The following is a 20,671-nucleotide window of genomic DNA, read 5'->3' as shown; positions in this document are numbered from 1 at the left end:
TGTTTTTCCTGTCGGTTAAATTTCGCGTCTGTAGCACGTCTTCTTCGTGGTGTAGCTATTTCAATGACCAGTAGTGTACTAGCGTTAATGGGTGACGCAATGTGGTTGAGGTTCCAGCCTATGAAACGAATGTATGAGCAACATCTTCATCACATGCGATGTTCCATTATCTGTTATTCCGAATTACGATGCAATGTTCCTACGTACATGCAAGCATGACCGAAATAACAGGCGACTACAGCCTCTACGAAATACATGAAATGTATTCGCAGTTCCGTATATGAATAACCATCAGCTGCGTAACGCAAAGACGACGATGAAATCTTGTGCCGGAGCGAGACTCGAACCCAGATTTCCTGTTTATGATGAGTGGCCACCTTACCGTTAGGCTAACCGATCACGACTCACTGCCAGACCCAAACTTTCATATGTCGTCAACCGTTTTCTACAACCTATGCTCATACATCCATTATGCGATTTTCTTACAGGTGAGACATGTTAGTTGAAAGTCACTTGCCCGGTTGTTGTTATTGTGGTCTTCAGCCAAGAAACTGGTTTGATGCAGCTCTCCGTGCTACTCTATCCTGTGCAACCTTCTTCATCTCCGAGCAAGAAACGCTTTTCTTGCCATTGCTAGTCTACATTTTATATCCTCTCTACTTCGACCATCATCAGATATTTTTCTCCCCAAACAGCAAAACGCATCTACTACTTTAAGTGTCTCATTTCCTAATCTAATTCCATCGTCATTACCTGATTTAATTAGACTACATTCCATTACCCTTGTTTTGATTTTGTTGACGTCCATTCAAGACACTGTCCATTCCGTTCAACTGCTCTTCCAGACCCTATGACATTTCCGACAGAATTACAATGTCATCGGCAAACCGCTAAATTTTTATTTCTTTTCCATGGATTTTGATTCCTTGCCCTGTATCGACAGATAAATGCGATATGACAGTGCCTGTGTTATTGCCCAAAGGAATAGGCACTGCGGAGACTACACCCGCTATGAAATACACTCCTGGAAATTGAAATAAGAACACCGTGAATTCATTGTCCCAGGAAGGGGAAACTTTATTGACACATTCCTGAGGTCAGATACATCACATGATCACACTGACAGAACCACAGGCACATAGACACAGGCAACAGAGCATGCACAATGTCGGCACTAGTACAGTGTATATCGACCTTTCGCAGCAAAGCAGGCTGCTATTCTCCCATGGAGACGATCGTAGAGATGCTGGATGTAGTCCTGTGGAACGGCTTGCCATGCCATTTCCACCTGGCGCCTCAGTTGGACCAGCGTTCGTGCTGGACGTGCAGACCGCGTGAGATGACGCTTCATCCAGTCCCAAACATGCTCAATGGGGGACAGATCCGGAGATCTTGCTGGCCAGGGTAGTTGACTTACACCTTCTAGAGCACGTTGGGTGGCACGGGATACATGCGGACGTGCATTGTCCTGTTGGAACAGCAAGTTCCCTTGCCGGTCTAGGAATGGTAGAACGATGGGTTCGATGATGGTTTGGATGTACCGTGCACTATTCAGTGTCCCCTCGACGATCACCGGTGGTGTACGGCCAGTGTAGGAGATCGCTCCCCACACCATGATGCCGGGTGTTGGCCCTGTGTGCCTCGGTCGTATGCAGTCCTGATTGTGGCACTCACCTGCACGGCGCCAAACACGCATACGACCATCATTGGCACCAAGGCAGAAGCGACTCTCATCGCTGAAGACGACACGTCTCCATTCGTCCATCCATTCACGCCTGTCGCGACACCACTGGAGGCGGGCTGCACGATGTTGGGGCGTGAGCGGAAGACGGCCTAACGGTGTGCGGGACCGTAGCCCAGCTTCATGGAGACGGTTGCGAATGGTCCTCGCCGATACCCCAGGAGCAACAGTGTCCCTAATTTGCTGGGAAGTGGCGGTGCGGTCCCCTACGGCACTGCGTAGGATCCTACGGTCTTGGCGTGCATCCGTGCGTCGCTGCGGTCCGGTCCCAGGTCGACGGGCACGTGCACCTTCCGCCGACCACTGGCGACAACATCGATGTACTGTGGAGACCTCACGCCCCACGTGTTGAGCAATTCGGCGGTACGTCCACCCGGCCTCCCGCATGCCCACTATACGCCCTCGCTCAAAGTCCGTCAACTGCACATACGGTTCACGTCCACGCTGTCGCGGCATGCTACCAGTGTTAAAGACTGCGATGGAGCTCCGTATGCCACGGCAAACTGGCTGACACTGACGGCGGCGGTGCACAAATGCTGCGCAGCTAGCGCCATTCGACGGCCAACACCGCGGTTCCTGGTGTGTCCGCTGTGCCGTGCGTGTGATCATTGCTTGTACAGCCCTCTCGCAGTGTCCGAAGCAAGTATGGTGGGTCTGGCACACCGGTGTCAATGTGTTCTTTTTTCCATTTCCAGGAGTGTACATAAAATGTATTCACAGTTGCCGGCCGGTGTGGCCGAGCGTTTCTAGGCGCTTCAATCTGGAACCGCGCGACCGCTATGGATGTGTGTGATGTCTTTAGGTTAGTTAGGTTTAAGTAGTTTTAAGTTCTAGGGGACTGATGACCTCAGATGTTAGGTCCCATAGTGCTCAGAGCCATTTGAACCATTATTCACAGTTGCGACCTGCCTCCAGGAGTCCCATGCTCCTGCCCCATTCGAACACGCTCACATTGTCTGGAGTGTGTGCAATACGAGGCCTGCCGCTGCGAGGACAATTCTCAATATTGCCGTGCCCGCTTTCATCACGTAACCTGCTTGCCCACCGACTAACTGTACTGCGATCGACATCAGCATCTCCATACACCTCTTTCAACCTCTTGTGGATGTTTCCCACTGTCTAGTTTTCACAGCACAGGAATTCTATGACAGCACGTTGCTTCTGACGAACGTCAAGTGTAGCAGCCATCTTGAAGACATGCTGTGATGCACCACTCGCGGGAACAGGTTGAACTAAGTTTGAAAACAAGCGGGAAGGATGTATCTATACACTGTAAAACTTTCACACATGCAAAATGAAAACTGTATTTTTACAAAAAAAGTGCGCATTTCTTTTGGAGTGACCGTCGTAAAAAGATTTTCTTGGTCGAATTTGAGTTGTGAATAACTGTCTATTGAGCTCATGACAAAATAACAAGTAACGTGTCTAGTGCAGATAACAATCACTATTGAGTGTAAATAGAATGGCTGTGCATAATCAAAATCGCTAAATGTGATTGTCAATGTCAATGTCGTGTCGCTAGGGCCTCCCGTCGGGTAGACCGTTCGCCGGGTGCAGGTCTTTCGAGTTGACGCCACTTCGACGGCCTGCCCGTCGATGGGGATGAAATGATGATGATTAGGACAACACAACACCCAGTCCCTGAGCAGAGAAAATCTTCGACTCAGCCGAGAATCGAACCCGGGCCCTTAGGATTGACATTCTTCTGTCGCGCTGACCACTCAGCTACCGGGGGCGGACATCAAACTCGCTGAAGTCAGTAAACTGGCGAATAACATGTCCTGGTGACTGAGACCATGGAGGCCAAAGTCACTGAGCCCGAGGCTTATGGCTGGCGGCTGGCCAGTCGTCGTGTCTGTGAAGGCGTGACGTCGATGTTGGTGCGGTGGCTGGATCTGCTTGGCTGCTTGGATGCCGTGGTGAGTAGACACACGGTTGGTTCAGCAAACTGAACTGAATTCAGAACGGCCGGGCGGCGTCCTAATCACACCTCTGGCGGAAGGATATTCGCTCAGAACTCAGTGGGCATGTGATTCACTGGTGCAATGTAGTGCTCGTCATTGCAGCATTGTTGACGGCAATAGTGGCACGGATGGTGGCGAGACTATCACTTCTTGTGGCGAATCTAGCCCCGCATGTCTCTGTGGCGGCTGCAGGGTGTCGCCAGCAGGCTGGACGATCGGCAGCCCGCCGAAGACGCCTGTGTTGGTGGTAGCCGGCATATCAGGCGTTACCCTGTAGATACAGCATTTAGTATTCAATGATGGAGCGCACTGGAGGAGATATTAGTGATAGGGTACTTCCTAATATCGTGTCGGACCTGCGTTAGTGCAGCAGTTCGACGTGGCCTGGACTCATTGGAAGTCCCCTACAGAAATACTGATGCATGCTGCCTCTATAGCCATCCATAACTGCGAAGATGTTGCCGCTGCAGGATTTTGTGGACGAACTGACCTCTCGATTATGTCCCACACATTCTCAATGCGATTCATGTCGAGAAATCTGAATGGCCAAATCATTTATTCCAACTGTTTAGAATGTTGTTCAAACCAGTCATGAACAACTGCAGCCCAATGACATGGAGCATTGTCATTCATAAAAATTCCACCGTTGTTCATGAACCCCATGAATGGCGGCAAATGGTCTCCAAGTAACCGAAGACAAACACAACCCTAGTCCATTCTATGTAAACACAGCCCACATCATTATGGAGCCACCACCAGCTTGCACAGTACCTTGTTAACAGCTTGGATCCGTGGCTTCGTGGGGTCTGCTCCACAATCGGATCTTACGATCAGCTTCTACCAACTGAAATTGGGACTCGTCTGACAAGGCCACGGTTTTCCAGTGTTCTGTGGTCCAACTGATACGATCACGAGTCCAGGAGAGGCGCTGCAGGCGATTTCGTGCTGTTAACAAAGGCACTGATATCGGTCGTCTGCTGCCACAGCCCATTAACGCCCCTGCTCTCAGTCGTTGTATGAAGACCGCCGGCCACTGTGTTGTCCGTGTTCATATCTGAAATTTAGTATTCTCGATGCACTCTTGACACTGTGTATCTCGCAACAGTGAAGTCCTTAACGATTTTAGAATTGGAATGTCCCATATGTCTAGCTCCTGCTACCACTCCGCGTTCAGAGTCTGATAATTTCTGTCGTGCGGCCAAAATCACGTCGGAAACCTTTCCACATGAATCACCCGAGTACAAATGACAGCTCCGCCAATGCAATGCCCTTTTATGCCTTATACACGATACTATCACCTTCTGTATAGATGTATAGTGCTATGGGTGTATAGTGCTATCCCATGATTCCCACAGAAGAGATCATTCAATCTGTGGAGGCGTCACTCCACCAAGTACCACGTGTCGAAGCACAAAAGAAAAGGCAGGAAACTGTAAGAATTTTGCAAAAGCAAAACCAGCCAGAGCCAATATCACACGTGTAGAAAGACAGGCCATAAAGGAGCTCAGGAATAACAAGGATATTGTGGTCCTACATGCGGACAACGGAAACGCTACGGTTCAGATGGACACTTCTGAATATGAGAAGAAGGTGGACGAACTGCTAAGCGATCCCATTTACAGAATACTAAGGAGTGACCCGACGGCGAGGATAGGCAGAAATACGAAGACCCCCGTAAAGAATTGATCCTGACACAGCCAAGAGACTAATCACCAAGGTGCCTGTTCCTCCTAGAATCTACGGAGTACCTAAGCTCCATTAGGAGGGTTATCCGCTGAGGCCCATAGTGAACGGAATAGATTCACCTACGTATTATGTTGCGAAACATCTGGCACCTAAGTTACGCCGTCTTGTGGGACAAACAGACTCCTACGTGAAAGACTCTTCCCACTTCATACAACTGATTAGGGAGCAGCGAATGAAGCCGTCAGACATTGTGGTCAGTTTTGACATCAAGTCTTTCTTACTAACGTACCTATTGAGGAGACTATGCGCATTCTACAGGACAGGATCCCACCAGATATCTGCGATCTGGTGCGCTTATGCCTGTCATCTACGTACTTCACCTGGCGGGGAAAATATTACGAACAGTTAGATGGAGTGGCAATGGCTTCCCCGCTCTCCCCTGTAGCTGCTGACATCTTCATGGAAGCCTCTGAGCAAACGGCCCTAGTTTCTGCTCCGTTACGTCCCAGTTGGTAGCTACGATATGTAGATGACACATTCGTTATCTGGCCTCACGGTGAAGCGGAATTGGGAAACTTCCTCCACCATTTAAATTGCCTGGACAAAAATATAAAGTTCACACATGAGACTGAAAACAATGGTACCTTGCCATTTCTGGATGTGGAAGTATACAGAGCTGCTGAAGGTAAACTGGGACACAAAGTGTACCGGAAACCAACGCGCACTAATCGGTACCTGCACTCGGAGAGCCACCTCCACCCAGCTCAAAAGTATTCTGTTCTGCATACGTTAACTGCCCGAGCCTACCGGATAAGCGATGAAAATTACATCAAAGAAGAATTAAAGGAGATACAACACACTTTTCGTGCCAACGGCTATGATGACAACATCATAAGAAAGGTAGCTAAAACCAAAGGGAGCAGAACGCGAGAAGAAGGCAAAAAAGAGAAGCTTCCACTGGTACACTTACCATATGTAGAAGGCGAGAGTGAACGGCTAGGCAACGTCCTCCGCCGACGAGGTTTCAAACCGATTTTTCTAAGCAGTCACAGGATCCACGAAATGATAGGTCCCCACCAAGGATGTAGTCAACAATCTTAACACTGCAGGTGTTTACGAACTACGGTGTGAGTGCGGAGTTGCCTACATAGGAGAAACAGGGCGACCTGTCAGCTTACGAGTAGCAGAACACGAACGCTACGTACGATTACAACAACATAATAAATCGGCGATAGCAGAATACCACAGTGACTGTGGACAACCTATCAGGTTCCAGGAAGCCCGAGTACTGGCGAAAGAAACGTGGATGCGAGCGGTCGTGGGGACAGAAGCTACACGGGACACGGACGTATTTGCACAAACAGCTGTAGAGCAACTGTCAGTCCACTTCCGCGCACACCAGGAGGAAAACTTGCCGACCAGAAGCCGAACGCTGATTGGCGGACAGCTACCAATCGTTGACGACATGGACATCCACGAATAGCCTCTTTCTTTCCATCTTCCCTTACGTCATGACTAGCCAGTCATATTAGAGGGCCAATTAAAAGTTTTACAAGAGTGACGTCAGACATCGATAATCTGTAATAAATAGAAGCAACTATCCCCATACAAAACCAGTCGTGCCCTGAGGAAGGCCGTTGCAATTCGGCCGAAACGTCGGTTTTAGTTTTTAGCAATGACGCGGCATAATACCCAGAAAAATTTTAATAACCCCGTACGTTGGTTTGCTGAGTAAGTGTATAGATGCAGATGCCGATATACTCTCGTCAAAACGGATGGTTCTTTTGAAAATGAAATTGAACCCAAATGTCAGTCTTTGTTCGTGCAGAAGATACAATCACGTGAAATCGGCTCAGTCTTATACAGTCGCATATCAGATCGAATGTGCTCTGAATGCTCCCACAACCGCTTCACGGGACGCACCTGGAGGCCAGTCCTCTATCACTGGCGGCGCATGCGGTGCGCGCGGCACCTTGTGACGTCACAGCCAGCTGGGCAGACCACGTCGGCAGGCGGCGCGCCGTAGCAGTAGCGATCAGGCGCGGCCCAGGATGCGGACCTTGTGGAGGCGCTGGCCCTGCGGCCTGAGGGCGGGCGGCGAGCCCTCGGAGAAACACGCCATCCTCGACCCGTACGCCTGCCGCCCGGCACCACCACAGCACGACTACACCAACCAGGTGCAGCCCAACTCACCAGTCACGCAGTGTCTCATCTTCCACTTCTCCCACTAATACTTTCCTCCCCTCTGTCATCTTGTAACGATATAATCGTACGTAGATCACGGCCTATTCCAAAAAGTGGCTCTACGTTAAATACAGTTAACAGGTGTAACCTTTCCATCGTAGATGCTGCTACTGGGAAAGCGGTCGTATCGTTAATCATGGAAAAGAAATTGCCCCCGACCGCAGTTAACCCTTTAAGAGGGGACGTTCATGAAAAATACGCAGTATTTAAAAGATACACCAGAGCCACAATTTTGAAGACACGGTAATATAATTTTGTTCCATGCTTTACCTGAAATTAACACATTTACTGTTAATTTTCTTGGATTATATACATTGTTGTTGTGGTCTTCACTTCAGAGACTGGTTTGATGCAGCTCTCCATGTTACTCTTTGCTGTGCAACCCTCTTCCTCTCCGAGTCACTACTGCAATCTACATCCTTCTGAATATGTTTAGTGTATTCATCTCTTGGTCTCCCTCTACTATTTTTACCCTCCACGCTTCCCTCCAATACTAAACTGATGATCCCTTCTTGCCTCAGAACATGTCCTACCAACCGATCCCTTCTTCTAGTCAAGTTATGCCATTAAATTCCTCTTCTCCCCAATTCTATTAAGTTCCTACTTATTAGTTACGTGATCTGCCCATCTCATCTTCAGCATTCTTCTGTAGCTTCACATTTTGAAAGCTTCTATTCTCTTCTGTTTATCGTCCATCTTTCACTTCCATACATAGCTACTACTCCATACAAATATTTTCAGAAAAGACGTTCTAAACTTAAATCTATACTCGATGTTAACGAATTTCTCTTCTTCAGAAACGCTTTCCTTGCCAATGCCAGTCTCATTTTGTATCCTCTCTACTTCGACCATCATCAGTTATTTTGCTCCCCAAATAGCAAAACTCCTTTACTACTTTAAGTGTCTCATTTCCTAATCTAATTCCCTCGGAATTACCTGATATAATTCGACTACATTCCATTATCCTCATTTTGCTTTTGTTATTGTTCATCTTATATCCTCCTTTTTAGGCACTGTCCATTCCGTTCAGCTGCTCTTCCAGGTCCTTTGCTGTCTCTACAGAATTACAATGTCGTCGGCAAACATCAAAGTTTTTATTTCTTCTCCATGGATTTTAATTCCTACTCCAAATCTTTCTTTTGTTTCCTTTACTGTTTGCTCAATATATATACAGGTTGAAGAAAAACTTGCGCACTCTGACTTCGCAGCGCGATTCCTCATCAACTAGCAATACAAACATGTCTCTTACAAAATTTCGTCCTGCGCATATTTCGAGCAGTAAATGGACGTTAAAGATCGGCAATCTGGCAACACTATAATCACGTGTACGGTAACTACCTCTGCCAGGATATAGCAATAGTGGTGTACAGTTGGTACAGTCGATACCGTGTTGTGTTAGCATGCAGGAGGTTGTAACCTACCTCCTCCTTCCTACTTCCATCTATTGTCCACACTGAATTTTATGAAGATTTGAGAGGAGTGAGGATTACAATAAACTATGAAGTTTACTTAGCTTGACATGTTGAGATGCCTCCAGTTCTTCTTGTCTAGGGGGTCTGATTTTTGAAGCTGAAAATCCCATATTTTAGGTCCTCTCGGTTGGATTGAACTGAACAAATTTGAAGATTGTTGTTACAGAATTTTTGGTTTTACATAAATATATTTTCTGACCTTTTAGTATATCATACAGCATTTTGATTTTTCACATTAACAAAGCCAAAATTACATTGTTCGCACAAAAATACGTCCGATCACATCAGAGGCATGCTTACGACTCCCCCACTCTGCGGAAATAACAAAAGTCCAAAGGGTTTCCATTTTTTCTTATCAAATGAATTTCTACTAGTTTCTGTAACATTATTAATATCGATTATTATTTCATAAATTAATCCAGGAATAAACATAGTAGACAATACAGGATTACGTAATTAATACTAGAAATTTTAAGTGAGCTAATACTTCATATTTTCAAATGTTTCAAAAAAAAATAATTTTAACTGTACACTCAGAACTGGTACTTATCGATTATACCGTAGAGACTAAAATATTTTATAAGGTAATTCCTTTTCATAAATTTTATCTTGAGATATAACATACTGTGTATAAAATTATATGAAAGTTTTCAGAAAATCAACTGAGATGATATTGAGCTATCCAAAATTCGAAAAATAATACCGGTATCGGCAACTACTGTTGAGGAAAGATAATGCTAGCGGAGGATGTCCCGTTACAAGGTCGAGTGTTCGATTCAAGGTCAAGGTTTATTTTTTTATTTGCTAAAAGCAGTCTGCATGGTACTGTATTTGGCCTCTTAATCATCATACAGAGATTACTGTCGGTCTTCTACAAAACATTTGCAGTTACATACTACAAAGACAAAAATGGAAGTACAATCGTTTTTATTGGTCAGCTTTTAAAGAAATCTTTTGCGTGTCGTGGACGCAAATTGTTTCGCACCACAGCATCTACTAGATTCCAAACCTCTTATTGTCTACCTCCCCGCAGTGGTCCCATGGATTAATACCAACTATTATTCTTGCTACGTTCAGCTCCATTACATTTCGTTAGGCCCTTACGTCACCAGCAGCAATGTGCTTCGCAAATAATTTCGGTGGAACCATGGGGACATCGTACGCAGAAAACAGGTTTGGAATCTAGCAGATGCAGTGGCGCGAAGCATTTCGCATCCACGACGTGCAAAAGGCTTCTTTAAAAACTGAACAATGAAAACAATTGTACTCGCATTTCCGTGTTCGTAGTACGTAACTGCAAGTGTTTTACAGAAGACCCCCTGTAATCGCTGTATGACGAGTAAGACCCCAGATACCGTACCATGCAGAATACTTTCAACGAATAAAAACAAATAAGCCTCGACCCAGAATCGAACCCTCGACCTCCTGTGTGCTAACGCAAAATACTATCCACTGCACCAACTGCAGAGCATTGCTCCATCTGTGGACAGAGGTATTACCGTACAATGGATTACAGTGCTGCCAGACTGCCAATCTTTAACGTCTATTTACTGCCCGAAATATGCGCAGGGTGAAATTTTGTAACAGACATTTTTGTATTGACAGTGTGTGAGGAATCACGCTGCAGAATCCGAGTGCGCGAATTTTTCTTCGCTCTGTATATTTAACTTTTTGTATTAAATTTAAAAACTTTGTTTCAAAAAATATTATATGTAATTTTTCTCAGAAACTACTCAAGATATTTCTACTAAATTTGTCTGTTTAATCTCTTTGCATGTAGTAAGCTTCCCTCTTGAGATATTTTTGAATATAGGAGAATTTAAAAAAAAAATTAATTACAGTTCTGTAAATATTATGTATGAATTCATGCAAAATTACAAGCACTTTGTTCTGTATCTCAGCTTACACTTAGAATTTCCAAATTTTCCCATGATACAATTTATTGGGTTTATAGGAAAAAGTGTAGAAAATTTCGTAGTTCTGGCCTTCATAGATTCTGAGAAAAAAGTATATAAACTTTGAAACCCATTTCTTCATAAATTGCAATTTTAAGCTCAACCTAACGTTTTTTCTTACGTAGTCTCTTCAGAAGGCCGCAGATTTATACTGAGGGTCCTCTTCCCTTTCAACGTTTCTGTTTTGATTTTTTGTTTTCTTCCTTCTTTCCGTTACCAGGTCTTCAGCTGATTTTGCAGCTACAGAGAGGCGCTGCAAATCTTTTTGTCTGAAGATGTTTTGAGTGAAATTTCCTACTTTAAAGATGTTTCTCTATAATACTTTCACCTTTCCTAAGTTCTTATCATTAAATACAAGAAATGCATCAGAATTTGCAATTCTCACAACTGTGGCAGATGAAAATGCAGTTTTAGGGTATGGTTTCCATATGAGTGAATTTAGAGACTCATTTGGATTCTGGGTGTTATGAACGCACTTTTTAGATATACCAAATGATCTATAAAACCAAAGAGTACATATCGCAGCCTTCTGGATGCATTCCGTGCAAGTGTGCTTCAAAGTATTCCACCGAGTCGTCGTTCACTGAGCTGGTACTGAAGTGTAACTTCAAAAAGTGGGCGTGACTCGAAGGTCGCACCACCCATTTAATTATTTTTCAGTCACTTCGGATACGATTTCATCATTGAAACTTTGGGAACTTTTTGTCCATGGGTTCTAATAATAAATAAAAAACAAATTTAAAATTGCATTTTTCGGTCAATTTCATGGACGTCCACCCGTGACGTGGCACTGGTAAAGGGTATATGGGGCGTCGCAAGAATGGTCACTATCTAGATATATGACAGGAACGATCATTCGCACCAGAAATGTCTCTTAAGAGCTATGGGTACTTGTTCAGTAGAAGAGATGTGTTTCACAGTAGCGGAGATGAACAAGTACTCATAGCTATTAATGTATGAGTTTTAGAGCTCATGTTTACTGGACAGTTAAGTTCTTTTTTTGGTCCATAATACCAAATCCAAAATATGGGAAGCAAAGAGCTTGCTGTAGAAAAGGTTTGTTTCACAGTATCGAAGACAAACAAGTTACTCGTAACTCTTAAGATTTGCTTTTTACATCTCATGTTTACCAGCCTTTTATCGTTCGGAATGACCATTCTTCATGCTATATCCCAGAATATTGATCGTTTCTTCTGGGACACCCTGTATATACCACTGACCTTAAATGCTCTTTATTTCCTATCAACAATCGCATTGTATTGGTACTAATATAATCACAATAATTTCTCTGATAGCCAAGAATACTATTTCTAGGCTTCTAACTCGAGAGACTTGAGATATCAGAGAACGTTTGAGTAAAGTATAAATATTTACCGATGGCCTTTGAGCCATTCGTCTTCAGAGCTGGTTTTGTGTTCAGCTAACATTAGTCACCTGTGGGATTACTCTTCTGATATAAAAGAGGGTACGTTCAATTCACTGTAACATTTGCAACATCATAAAGCATGAAAAGAATACGGGAGTCATTTGTAAGCATATTTACAGCTAGTTTTCATTCACACCGCTCGTGGAAGCAAACAGATTGTCATGAATTCAGTTCCTAGTTACATCCAGTTTTACTGATTATATGCTGTGAAATGCTTCTTCTAACGAAGAATGAACATCGCAGATAATATTGTTTCACAGATTATCTCTTCGAAAATGCTAATTATTTCCGCTGACACTGCACTTATAGGATGATTGCTGAAAATATGTGACATGTCTAAAACAGTGCACGCACATACTGGAATGTAATAAGCATAGTACTTACTTACTTTTGGTTGCCTTTTACAGTTATAGGAATAATACTGACATTCTTGAATACTTTTTTTTTATCTGTAAGACTGACTTCGTTGAAGTGGCATAGTTCCATGGCAGATCTAATTGTGGCTAATAGTGTAATGAACTGCTGGGAAGAGATTACAGAACAGTGTATAGGAGGTTCAGAATTTGGAGGAGATTCTGATGCCAATGAGTAGCTGCTACTTATATTGTCTGAAACATTACAGTAACTGATGGTCATCGGGGTAACTCAATGACAAGTGGACCACTGAGTTTATGTCTAGCACAGATGCAGCAAGTAGGGTGGACTGTTTATCTCTGCTTGAAGAAGCATTTCGTGGAAGTTGTGCAACTGACTCTGATACTGAAGTGGCTATAAATGTGGATTTACTCGCATATACGTGGTCTAAAGTTTGCTGTGAACTGCAGTCCTTTGGAAAATGTCTTGCTCCTGAGGATGTGCAGAGTGTTGGGGGTGTAAGTGCAGATATTTCCATTGCTGACTGAGGGCACAGTACTGAAAAGATCACATCAGTATTTACTTCATTTGCAAACTAATAACTGTTTTGAATATTATGTTTTTAGGTTGGTTAGTACCTCCAAGAATCTGTGACACAAGCAAGCCATTAACTGTTATTTTCCCCTGAGCAGCAGGTCAGTACTGAATTGTGGAGCACAGATGCAAAACGAGTAGACTATACTGACAGGCGTAATCCACTTCACGGCAAAGTTACAACTGTGCAGAAAACATCAGGTAGAAAATTATGTGATATGTCAGCGGTAACACTGTTAGAAGCAGAGAAAAAGCAACTAACACTGTGAAGTGGGTACATATTAAAGTATCAATTATCCCAATATCTGTAGCTGTACCCTTAGCACCCTGTACGTTTACCAACTGAAGTTTACATTGCTCATTTCCTGCTGATATTTTCAAACTTTTTCAGCACAGTCTTCGTGAAATCAGAAATACGTAATAAATTAAGCAGTACTGACATGTATTACATTGTTATGCTGGATAAAACATTCTGTCATTTAAAGCATTAAATTGTCTTCATTTTATTGTACCATGATCGATTTCAGGCCTTTTAATTTCACCATCAAATGTCCAAAGGGCGTTCAAAAAGTTTTGCGCAGTCGTCCCTAATTTTTTTATTTTTTGCAGGAGGAGAATGAAACTTTTTGTGAACATACTTGGAACATTTACCTATACATTAAGCCTACTCAATGTAACCTCCACCAGCGGTGACGCATCTAGCCCAACGTTCTTTCCATGGTGTAAATACAATTTGGTAAAATTCTGGGGACTGACTTTTATATCATCGCTTGACACAGGAAATAAGGTCTTTCTCACTATCAAATGTTTTACCACTCAGGTAGGCCTTCACACGACCAAAGAGGTAAAAATCAGATGGAGCCAAGTCCGGACTGTAGGGAGGATGAGGAACAATTTTCCAACTTATTTTCCTGATTTTCTCCTGCATCATAAGGGCTGTATTGGGTTTGGCATTGTCATTGTGTAGTCTGGTGAGCTGACCCTGAAGCTGTGGTCTGTGGGTCTTGATGGCACGTCACAGCTTGTCCAGTGACAAACAGTAACGGTCCCGGTTAATTATGGAACCAGGTTCCAAAAAGTCAATGAAAATGACATCACACTGAACCCAGAAAAAGGAGGCCACCGCCTTTCGGCCTGCTGTTCGTGATAAAGTCTTGGTTTCTTCTTCCAAGGGGAACCCGGATGACGCTTTTCCATGGATTGGGTTTTGCTCTCAGGTTTGGACAATCATCTTGGGTAATGACGCCGTCAAAACACTGTTTCCACTCTTCAGTAAAGGTCATTCTTCCTCATCGCTTTCATTTCTACTGTCAGTAGTCTAGGCACCCAACGTGCACAGACTGTTCTGTACCCTAGTGACTGTACCAGTGATATCACATTACCAAATGATAAATGAGTCATTTCAGCAAGCTGTCGTGTCGTCACACATCTTTCATTTTGGATGATTTGATCAATGGTCTCTTTATTCACATTGCTCACTGCCGTCGATGGTCTACCGCATCGTGGATTATCCAGTAGAGAGAAATCACCTCCTTTAAAGCTCTGCAACCACCGCTGGATACTGCTGCGATCCACTGTGTCCTCCCCATAAACAGGGAGCAACTTCCTGTGGATCGATGTGGCAGAGTCATCGCCGGTCTTGAAGAGGAACTCCATCACCGACCGTTGTCGCAACCTGACATCTACTGCAAGGTCCATTATGGCTCACCTGTAAATGAAAGAAAATACTTTTATGTACCAACTTATAGCTAAATGTTCCAAGTATGTTCACAAAGAATTTCACTCTCCTCCTGCTAAAAATATATAAAAAAATTAGAGACGACTGTGCAAAACGTTTTGAACGCCCTTTATACCATCAGATGTACATGTTCACAACAGACATACAAGAAACCAATACAATACGTAATACACTAGATATCATGCATCTCCTAACTAATTTATTGATCTCTCCCATTCGAGACACTGATGAATAGCTTTTACGTCAATATCTAGAGTGCACATAAACTACATTGTCCGTAGTAACTGACAGGCCACATCTATCCAATGATGCTGTCTACCCTATGTCTTTGAGAACAGGATTGTTGTATTGCCAGTTTGTTATACCTTAGCGTGACAATAATTGGAAATATGCATACTCCAGTGTTGTTGCGTGTTTTTGCACCAGAAATAAAGTCGAACCAGTAGAACTAATGGGTTAAGTATTTTAAAAAAAGTGTGTCATTAATTTAAGAGACAAAGACTTAAATTTATACCTAATCTACTTCTGAAGTCATCATAGGCCGTCACATATTATTAAAACGTTAGAGACTTCTACCTAATACCCTAACGTAAAAATCCGTGGAAAACTATATTTAGCACATAATATTACGTCAGATAGAGGTATCTGAAGGTGGCTCAGTCTACTGACGACATCCTTGGCACGTGCAAATCAGCTACTGTTTTATACTATTTTATCTGAATGGTAATTACCTAAAATTAGGTGTATGGTCCTCCTGCAGTTCATTTACAGTTACTAAAACTAGCAGGAACTATCATGTTTTTATACATGATACATTGTTCAGTTCCTTCATGTGTTTTAAACGAATCCATTAAAAGTATTGGACTCGTACAAATTACAAACACAAGTCGGAATGGAACCATGAGTTGTAGCAACTTCCAAACACTTAAAGTGTAAGGAGTGATCAAAAAGTTTACATTCGAAGACCGTACAGTCCAGAATCGGATTACCAATCAGGCAAAATAACTCTTAGCATTGTGGCACCATCGACGCACCAGTTTGAGGGTACTGTCTTGATAAAACACCGTATCATGCTGTGTGAAGAAGTCTGTAACTGCCTGCTGCACATCCGCGTCCAACAGGAATCATCGACCATTCAATTCCTTTTTTAACGGACCGAAAAAGTGACAGTCGCATGGGGAGAGACCAGGACTATAGGGCGAGACTTCAAGTGTCCCCCACTTGAGTGAGGCTGGCCTTCCAGATCGATCAGCACACAACTTGGCGCACCATTCCACTAACCGTGCTTTTCGACAGCCATGCTGCCCCATACACATTCTTCATTCTCCGATGGATGTCTACCGGTATTTATCCTTACGCAGCCAAGAAACGAACAACAGCACGTTGGTCGTGTTGGGAGCATTTGGTAATTACGTGGCCATTGTTCACGTTTCCGCATGTACCGCACGCACGTCTGAAAGACACGAATTAACACTTTGCCTATTTGTCGGTGCTTCTACACCTGCATCGGGGTCGCACTTCGTTGCATATACGCAGCAGCAACGCCCCCAAATGGAAACCTTTTGACCGCCCTTTACGATAGCGTACTAACTCCAAATTTTCAAGGCAGTACTACAGCTTGCATAAGATATAACACAGTGGTAAACACCGACATAACGCAAGCATAAACTACATTGAAGCGCCAGAGAAAGCCTTATAGGGATGCGTATTCAAATACAGAGATGTGTATAACAGGCAGAATACGGCGCTGCGGTCTGTAACGCCTATATAAGACAACGAGTGTCTGGCGCAGTTATTGGATCGGTAACTGCTGGTTCACCTGTTAAGGAGACAGCGTATAGGACGCTGGTGCGACCTATTCTTGAGTACTGCTCGGGTGTTTGGGATCCCTACCTGGTCGGATTGAAGGAAGACATCGAAACCATTCAGAGGAGGGCTGCTAGATTTGTTACTTGTCGGTTTGGACAACACGAAAGTCTAACGGAAATGCTTCAGGAACTCAAATGGGAATGCCTGGAGGAAAGGCGGCATTATTTTAAAGAAAGGCTGTCGAGAAAAGCTAGAAACCGGCATTTGAAGCGGACTGCCGAACGATTCTACTGCCGCCAACATACATAGCGCGTAAGGAACACGAAGACAAGATACGACAAAATATGGCTCATACGGAGCCATACAGACAGTCGCTTTTTCCCTTGCTCTGTTTGCAAGTGGAACAGGAAAGGAAATGACTGGTAGTTGTATAGAGTACCCTCCGCCACGCACCGGTAAGGTGGCTTGCGGAGTATCTATGTAGATGTAGAAATAGAAGTAGCAGGTTGAATTTATATCAAATGCTAAGGTCTGCAGTCTCTTGGCAGCGAAAAAACTTTAAGCTCCTAAGTCAATGTAGTCAAAAGATACGGCCATCTGTGTCACGTATTTGATACTCGGAAACTCACTCATAAAAACCTATAGATAAACTATCTATATACTTAATTAAATTTGTATAGAATACTCAGAGATTTGGTCCTACTCGGATCGTTTTGTTTCTTTAAGTTCTGACAGCTACTAACAACAGCGGCATAAAATTCGTCAGTGTAAGGGCAGAAAGTTTTTACGTGTCCAGTAAAAGACCTGTGGTCGTTTCTTCGTGTATCCTGCTTCTATTATAGTAACGTACAATTATACATCAAATTAATTTATATACCTTGTAGTACTAGATGAATGACGATGCTCCTATGTGGAAACGTGTAACGCGTGTGGAGACAACAAACAGTTACTTGTAGACGGCTGTTTTAATCCGAGCATTGTAACTGCAGGAAATGGCTTATTTGCCGGCGGCGGTGGCCGAGTGGGTCTAGGCGCTTCAGTCCGCAACCGCACGTCTGCTACGGTCTCAGGCTCGGATCCTGCCTCGGGCATGGATGTGTGTGATGTCCTTAGGTTAGTTAGGTTTAAGTAGTTCTAAGTTCTAGGCGACTGATGATTTCAGATGTTAAATCCCATAGTTCTCAGAGTCATTTGAACCATTTGAAATGGCTTATTTTGTCACGTGCACTCATGATGGAGGACGGCGCATCCGGGGCTGCATAGAACGGAATGTCTCCCCTTGAGGTTACCGTTTTTACAGGAACTCGTGGGAAGGTTAGGTGAAGCACCACAATGGGTCGTTTTAATCACGCAGAAGGAAAAAGGGAAAGAGTACGTAGAGCCTGTGCCCTTCGTCACTAGCACTGAGGGAAGTGTTCCCAGTGAGACGGCAAATGTGATCTACATTTTGGTTAAGTCATACGTATTTAGCGGGAGTCGGCAGTCAGTACGCGAAAGTCTTACAAGAACGCTTGTTACGAGCGACTTACCCGTTCGCATGAAGAGCTGAGACTTCACGAGGAAGTCAAGTCACGTACTGTATACAAACAACGGCCTTAAAAAGCTTCGCAAAACCTTTGATACATGAGACATGCCACTTCGCCAAAACGGAGCTTTTGGAAACCTATACGATACCGCAGTGTACCTAGTGTATCAGTCTACAGTTTTACCGGTCTGCCGACCTCGGTGGCCGAGAGGTTCTAGGCGCTTCAGCCTGGAACCACGCGGCTGCTGCGGTCGCAGGTTCGAATCCTGCCTCGGGCATGGATGTATGTGATGTCCTTAGGTTACTTAGGTTTAAGTAGTTCTAAGTCTAGGGGACCGATGACCTCAGATGTTAAGTCCCATAGTGCTTAGAGCCATTTGAAGCAGTTTTTACCGGTCTAGCCTCAAACCAGGACAGGTATCTTCGTTTATGCAACCATTTCCGCAGTTACAGTGACCAGTTCAAGTCGCTGGTCTACGAGTAAACAAAACACACGAAATGCCGAGATGACAGTGGTTCTTCTCAACACATAAACGTGAGTATATTTAGTACAGTGAAAGTGTTATACGCTGAAAATCAAACACATACACGTAGAAGAACAGGAAGAACGTAGTAAGGAAAATCCCCTGACCACTGAAGATGGTTTAGAATAAACGAAACACATTTGATCTTAATAAGACTTTCATTACAGCTGCAAAAGACGGTAATGGACCCATACAACTTGTAACTACAAATTGTCTCCAGACGCCTTTCACGTTTTCCTATTAAAATGTCGTTAGTGCCAGAGCACTGTAACACAATTAAATGCGTTTTGTTAATGTAGTTCTCTAGCCAAGGAGCAGGATAAACGACAAAATCGTCCACAGATCTAGGCATGTTCAGTCAATAGCATAGATTTCGTCTAGGAATCCGTGCTCCCTAATGCGATCGTGGGGCAGTATGTCGCGTTCATGGCAAAGGAGGTAACCTCACTTTTCACTGACTAGCAATGAAATTTTAAGATATTCACGATTCATTGTGTGCAGCATACTGTCAAGTATCTGTGTTTACAAATGGTATTTCATCAAACTAACGAAACACTGGATGTAATTATTTCCCACTCTTTAGTACTGTAGACAGTCCGATGCTACAAAGATTCTGTAGTTCCTGCCTGTTGCACTGGTGCCTGGTGAACTAAAGACTTTTATGCCGCTCCAAAAAGAAGTAATTAAACTTTGCGAAGACACGTGAACGGAGGCAGGGAAGTGGCCCTGTACAGGGTGGTCAGAGACAGTCTGAAAAGCTTGTAAGGGTGTCACAGGGTAGGTTGTGCTGAGAAATAACTGTTAAGAAAAAAATTCCATACGGTGCGCCGTTTCCGATTTAATTAGCATCGAATTCAACAGTCAGGTTGTTACGCGAGCTAATTCCAGCAGCTTGGCAGATACGATTAGTCTCAGTTGTTCTCAAGGCGTTGATGATAGCTTCCGAGAGTGATAGGTCGTTGGCTTGGGTTCGATCCTTACTACCGTCCCATGTCCAATATTTGTATCACTCTTTTGTTTAGTTTTAGGAAAACAAACGAAGAAGACGTCTGACAACACCGTATGTGGCGGACTGCTTGAATTTGCGCTCGCAGCGACCTGAGTGGCCAAATTCAAAGCTAATTAAGTCGGAAACGGCGCAACGTATCGAATTTTTTTCTTAAAAATTATCTCTCAGCACAACCTACCCTGCAACAACCTTGCAAGCTTTTCAGACTGCAAAATTTCTATTGGAATCTTCTAGGGGTTGTAGCAGGGACTTAGGAGATAAAGTTTGGTGGCAAACTCTGTCTGGAAATGTACTGTTTGAATGTTAAAATAAGTTTGAAGAACGGATCGGTTTAAATTCTGCCGCTTCACATTTGCACATGAGGTCTGACGTGTGCTGTACTAGAGCGCGTGGCAAGGGGAATGTTTCGGGTACGTGTTGTAGGGTTCTTTTCTTCGTAACGAATGGCGTGCTCCACAAAGTCAAGAACTCAGTGCGTCCATGGAGCATCACAGTCAACCCTCCTAGTTTGCGAAGGTACCCGTCCCGGCACTGCCGTTGATGTGGTCGGACGAATATGAAATGTGACGTCATAATTACAACAGCGACTGACTGTGGCGCCCTCTTCTCAGTTTGGCTGCTTGCCGTGAA

General features: G+C 44.0%; 1 protein-coding gene across 1 annotated transcript in view; it reads left to right on the top strand.

Annotated features, from left to right (window-relative positions):
* The first annotated feature begins 7,438 nt into the window (after nt 1–7,438).
* Nucleotides 7,439–20,671, top strand: part of LOC126456267 (facilitated trehalose transporter Tret1-2 homolog) — a 144,493-nt gene continuing 131,260 nt past the window's right edge. Inside the window, exon 1 of the mRNA XM_050092022.1 lies at nt 7,439–7,568. Within this exon, the coding sequence (XP_049947979.1) occupies nt 7,443–7,568 (126 nt within the window). The 5' untranslated portion in view covers nt 7,439–7,442. The remainder of the gene's footprint in view (nt 7,569–20,671) is intronic.

The sequence above is a fragment of the Schistocerca serialis genome, chromosome 1, assembly GCF_023864345.2.
Source record: "Schistocerca serialis cubense isolate TAMUIC-IGC-003099 chromosome 1, iqSchSeri2.2, whole genome shotgun sequence".
NCBI lineage: Eukaryota > Metazoa > Arthropoda > Insecta > Orthoptera > Acrididae > Schistocerca > Schistocerca serialis.
The sequence above is the reverse complement of the archived record's forward strand: the minus strand, read 5'-3'. Positions and strand labels throughout refer to the sequence as shown.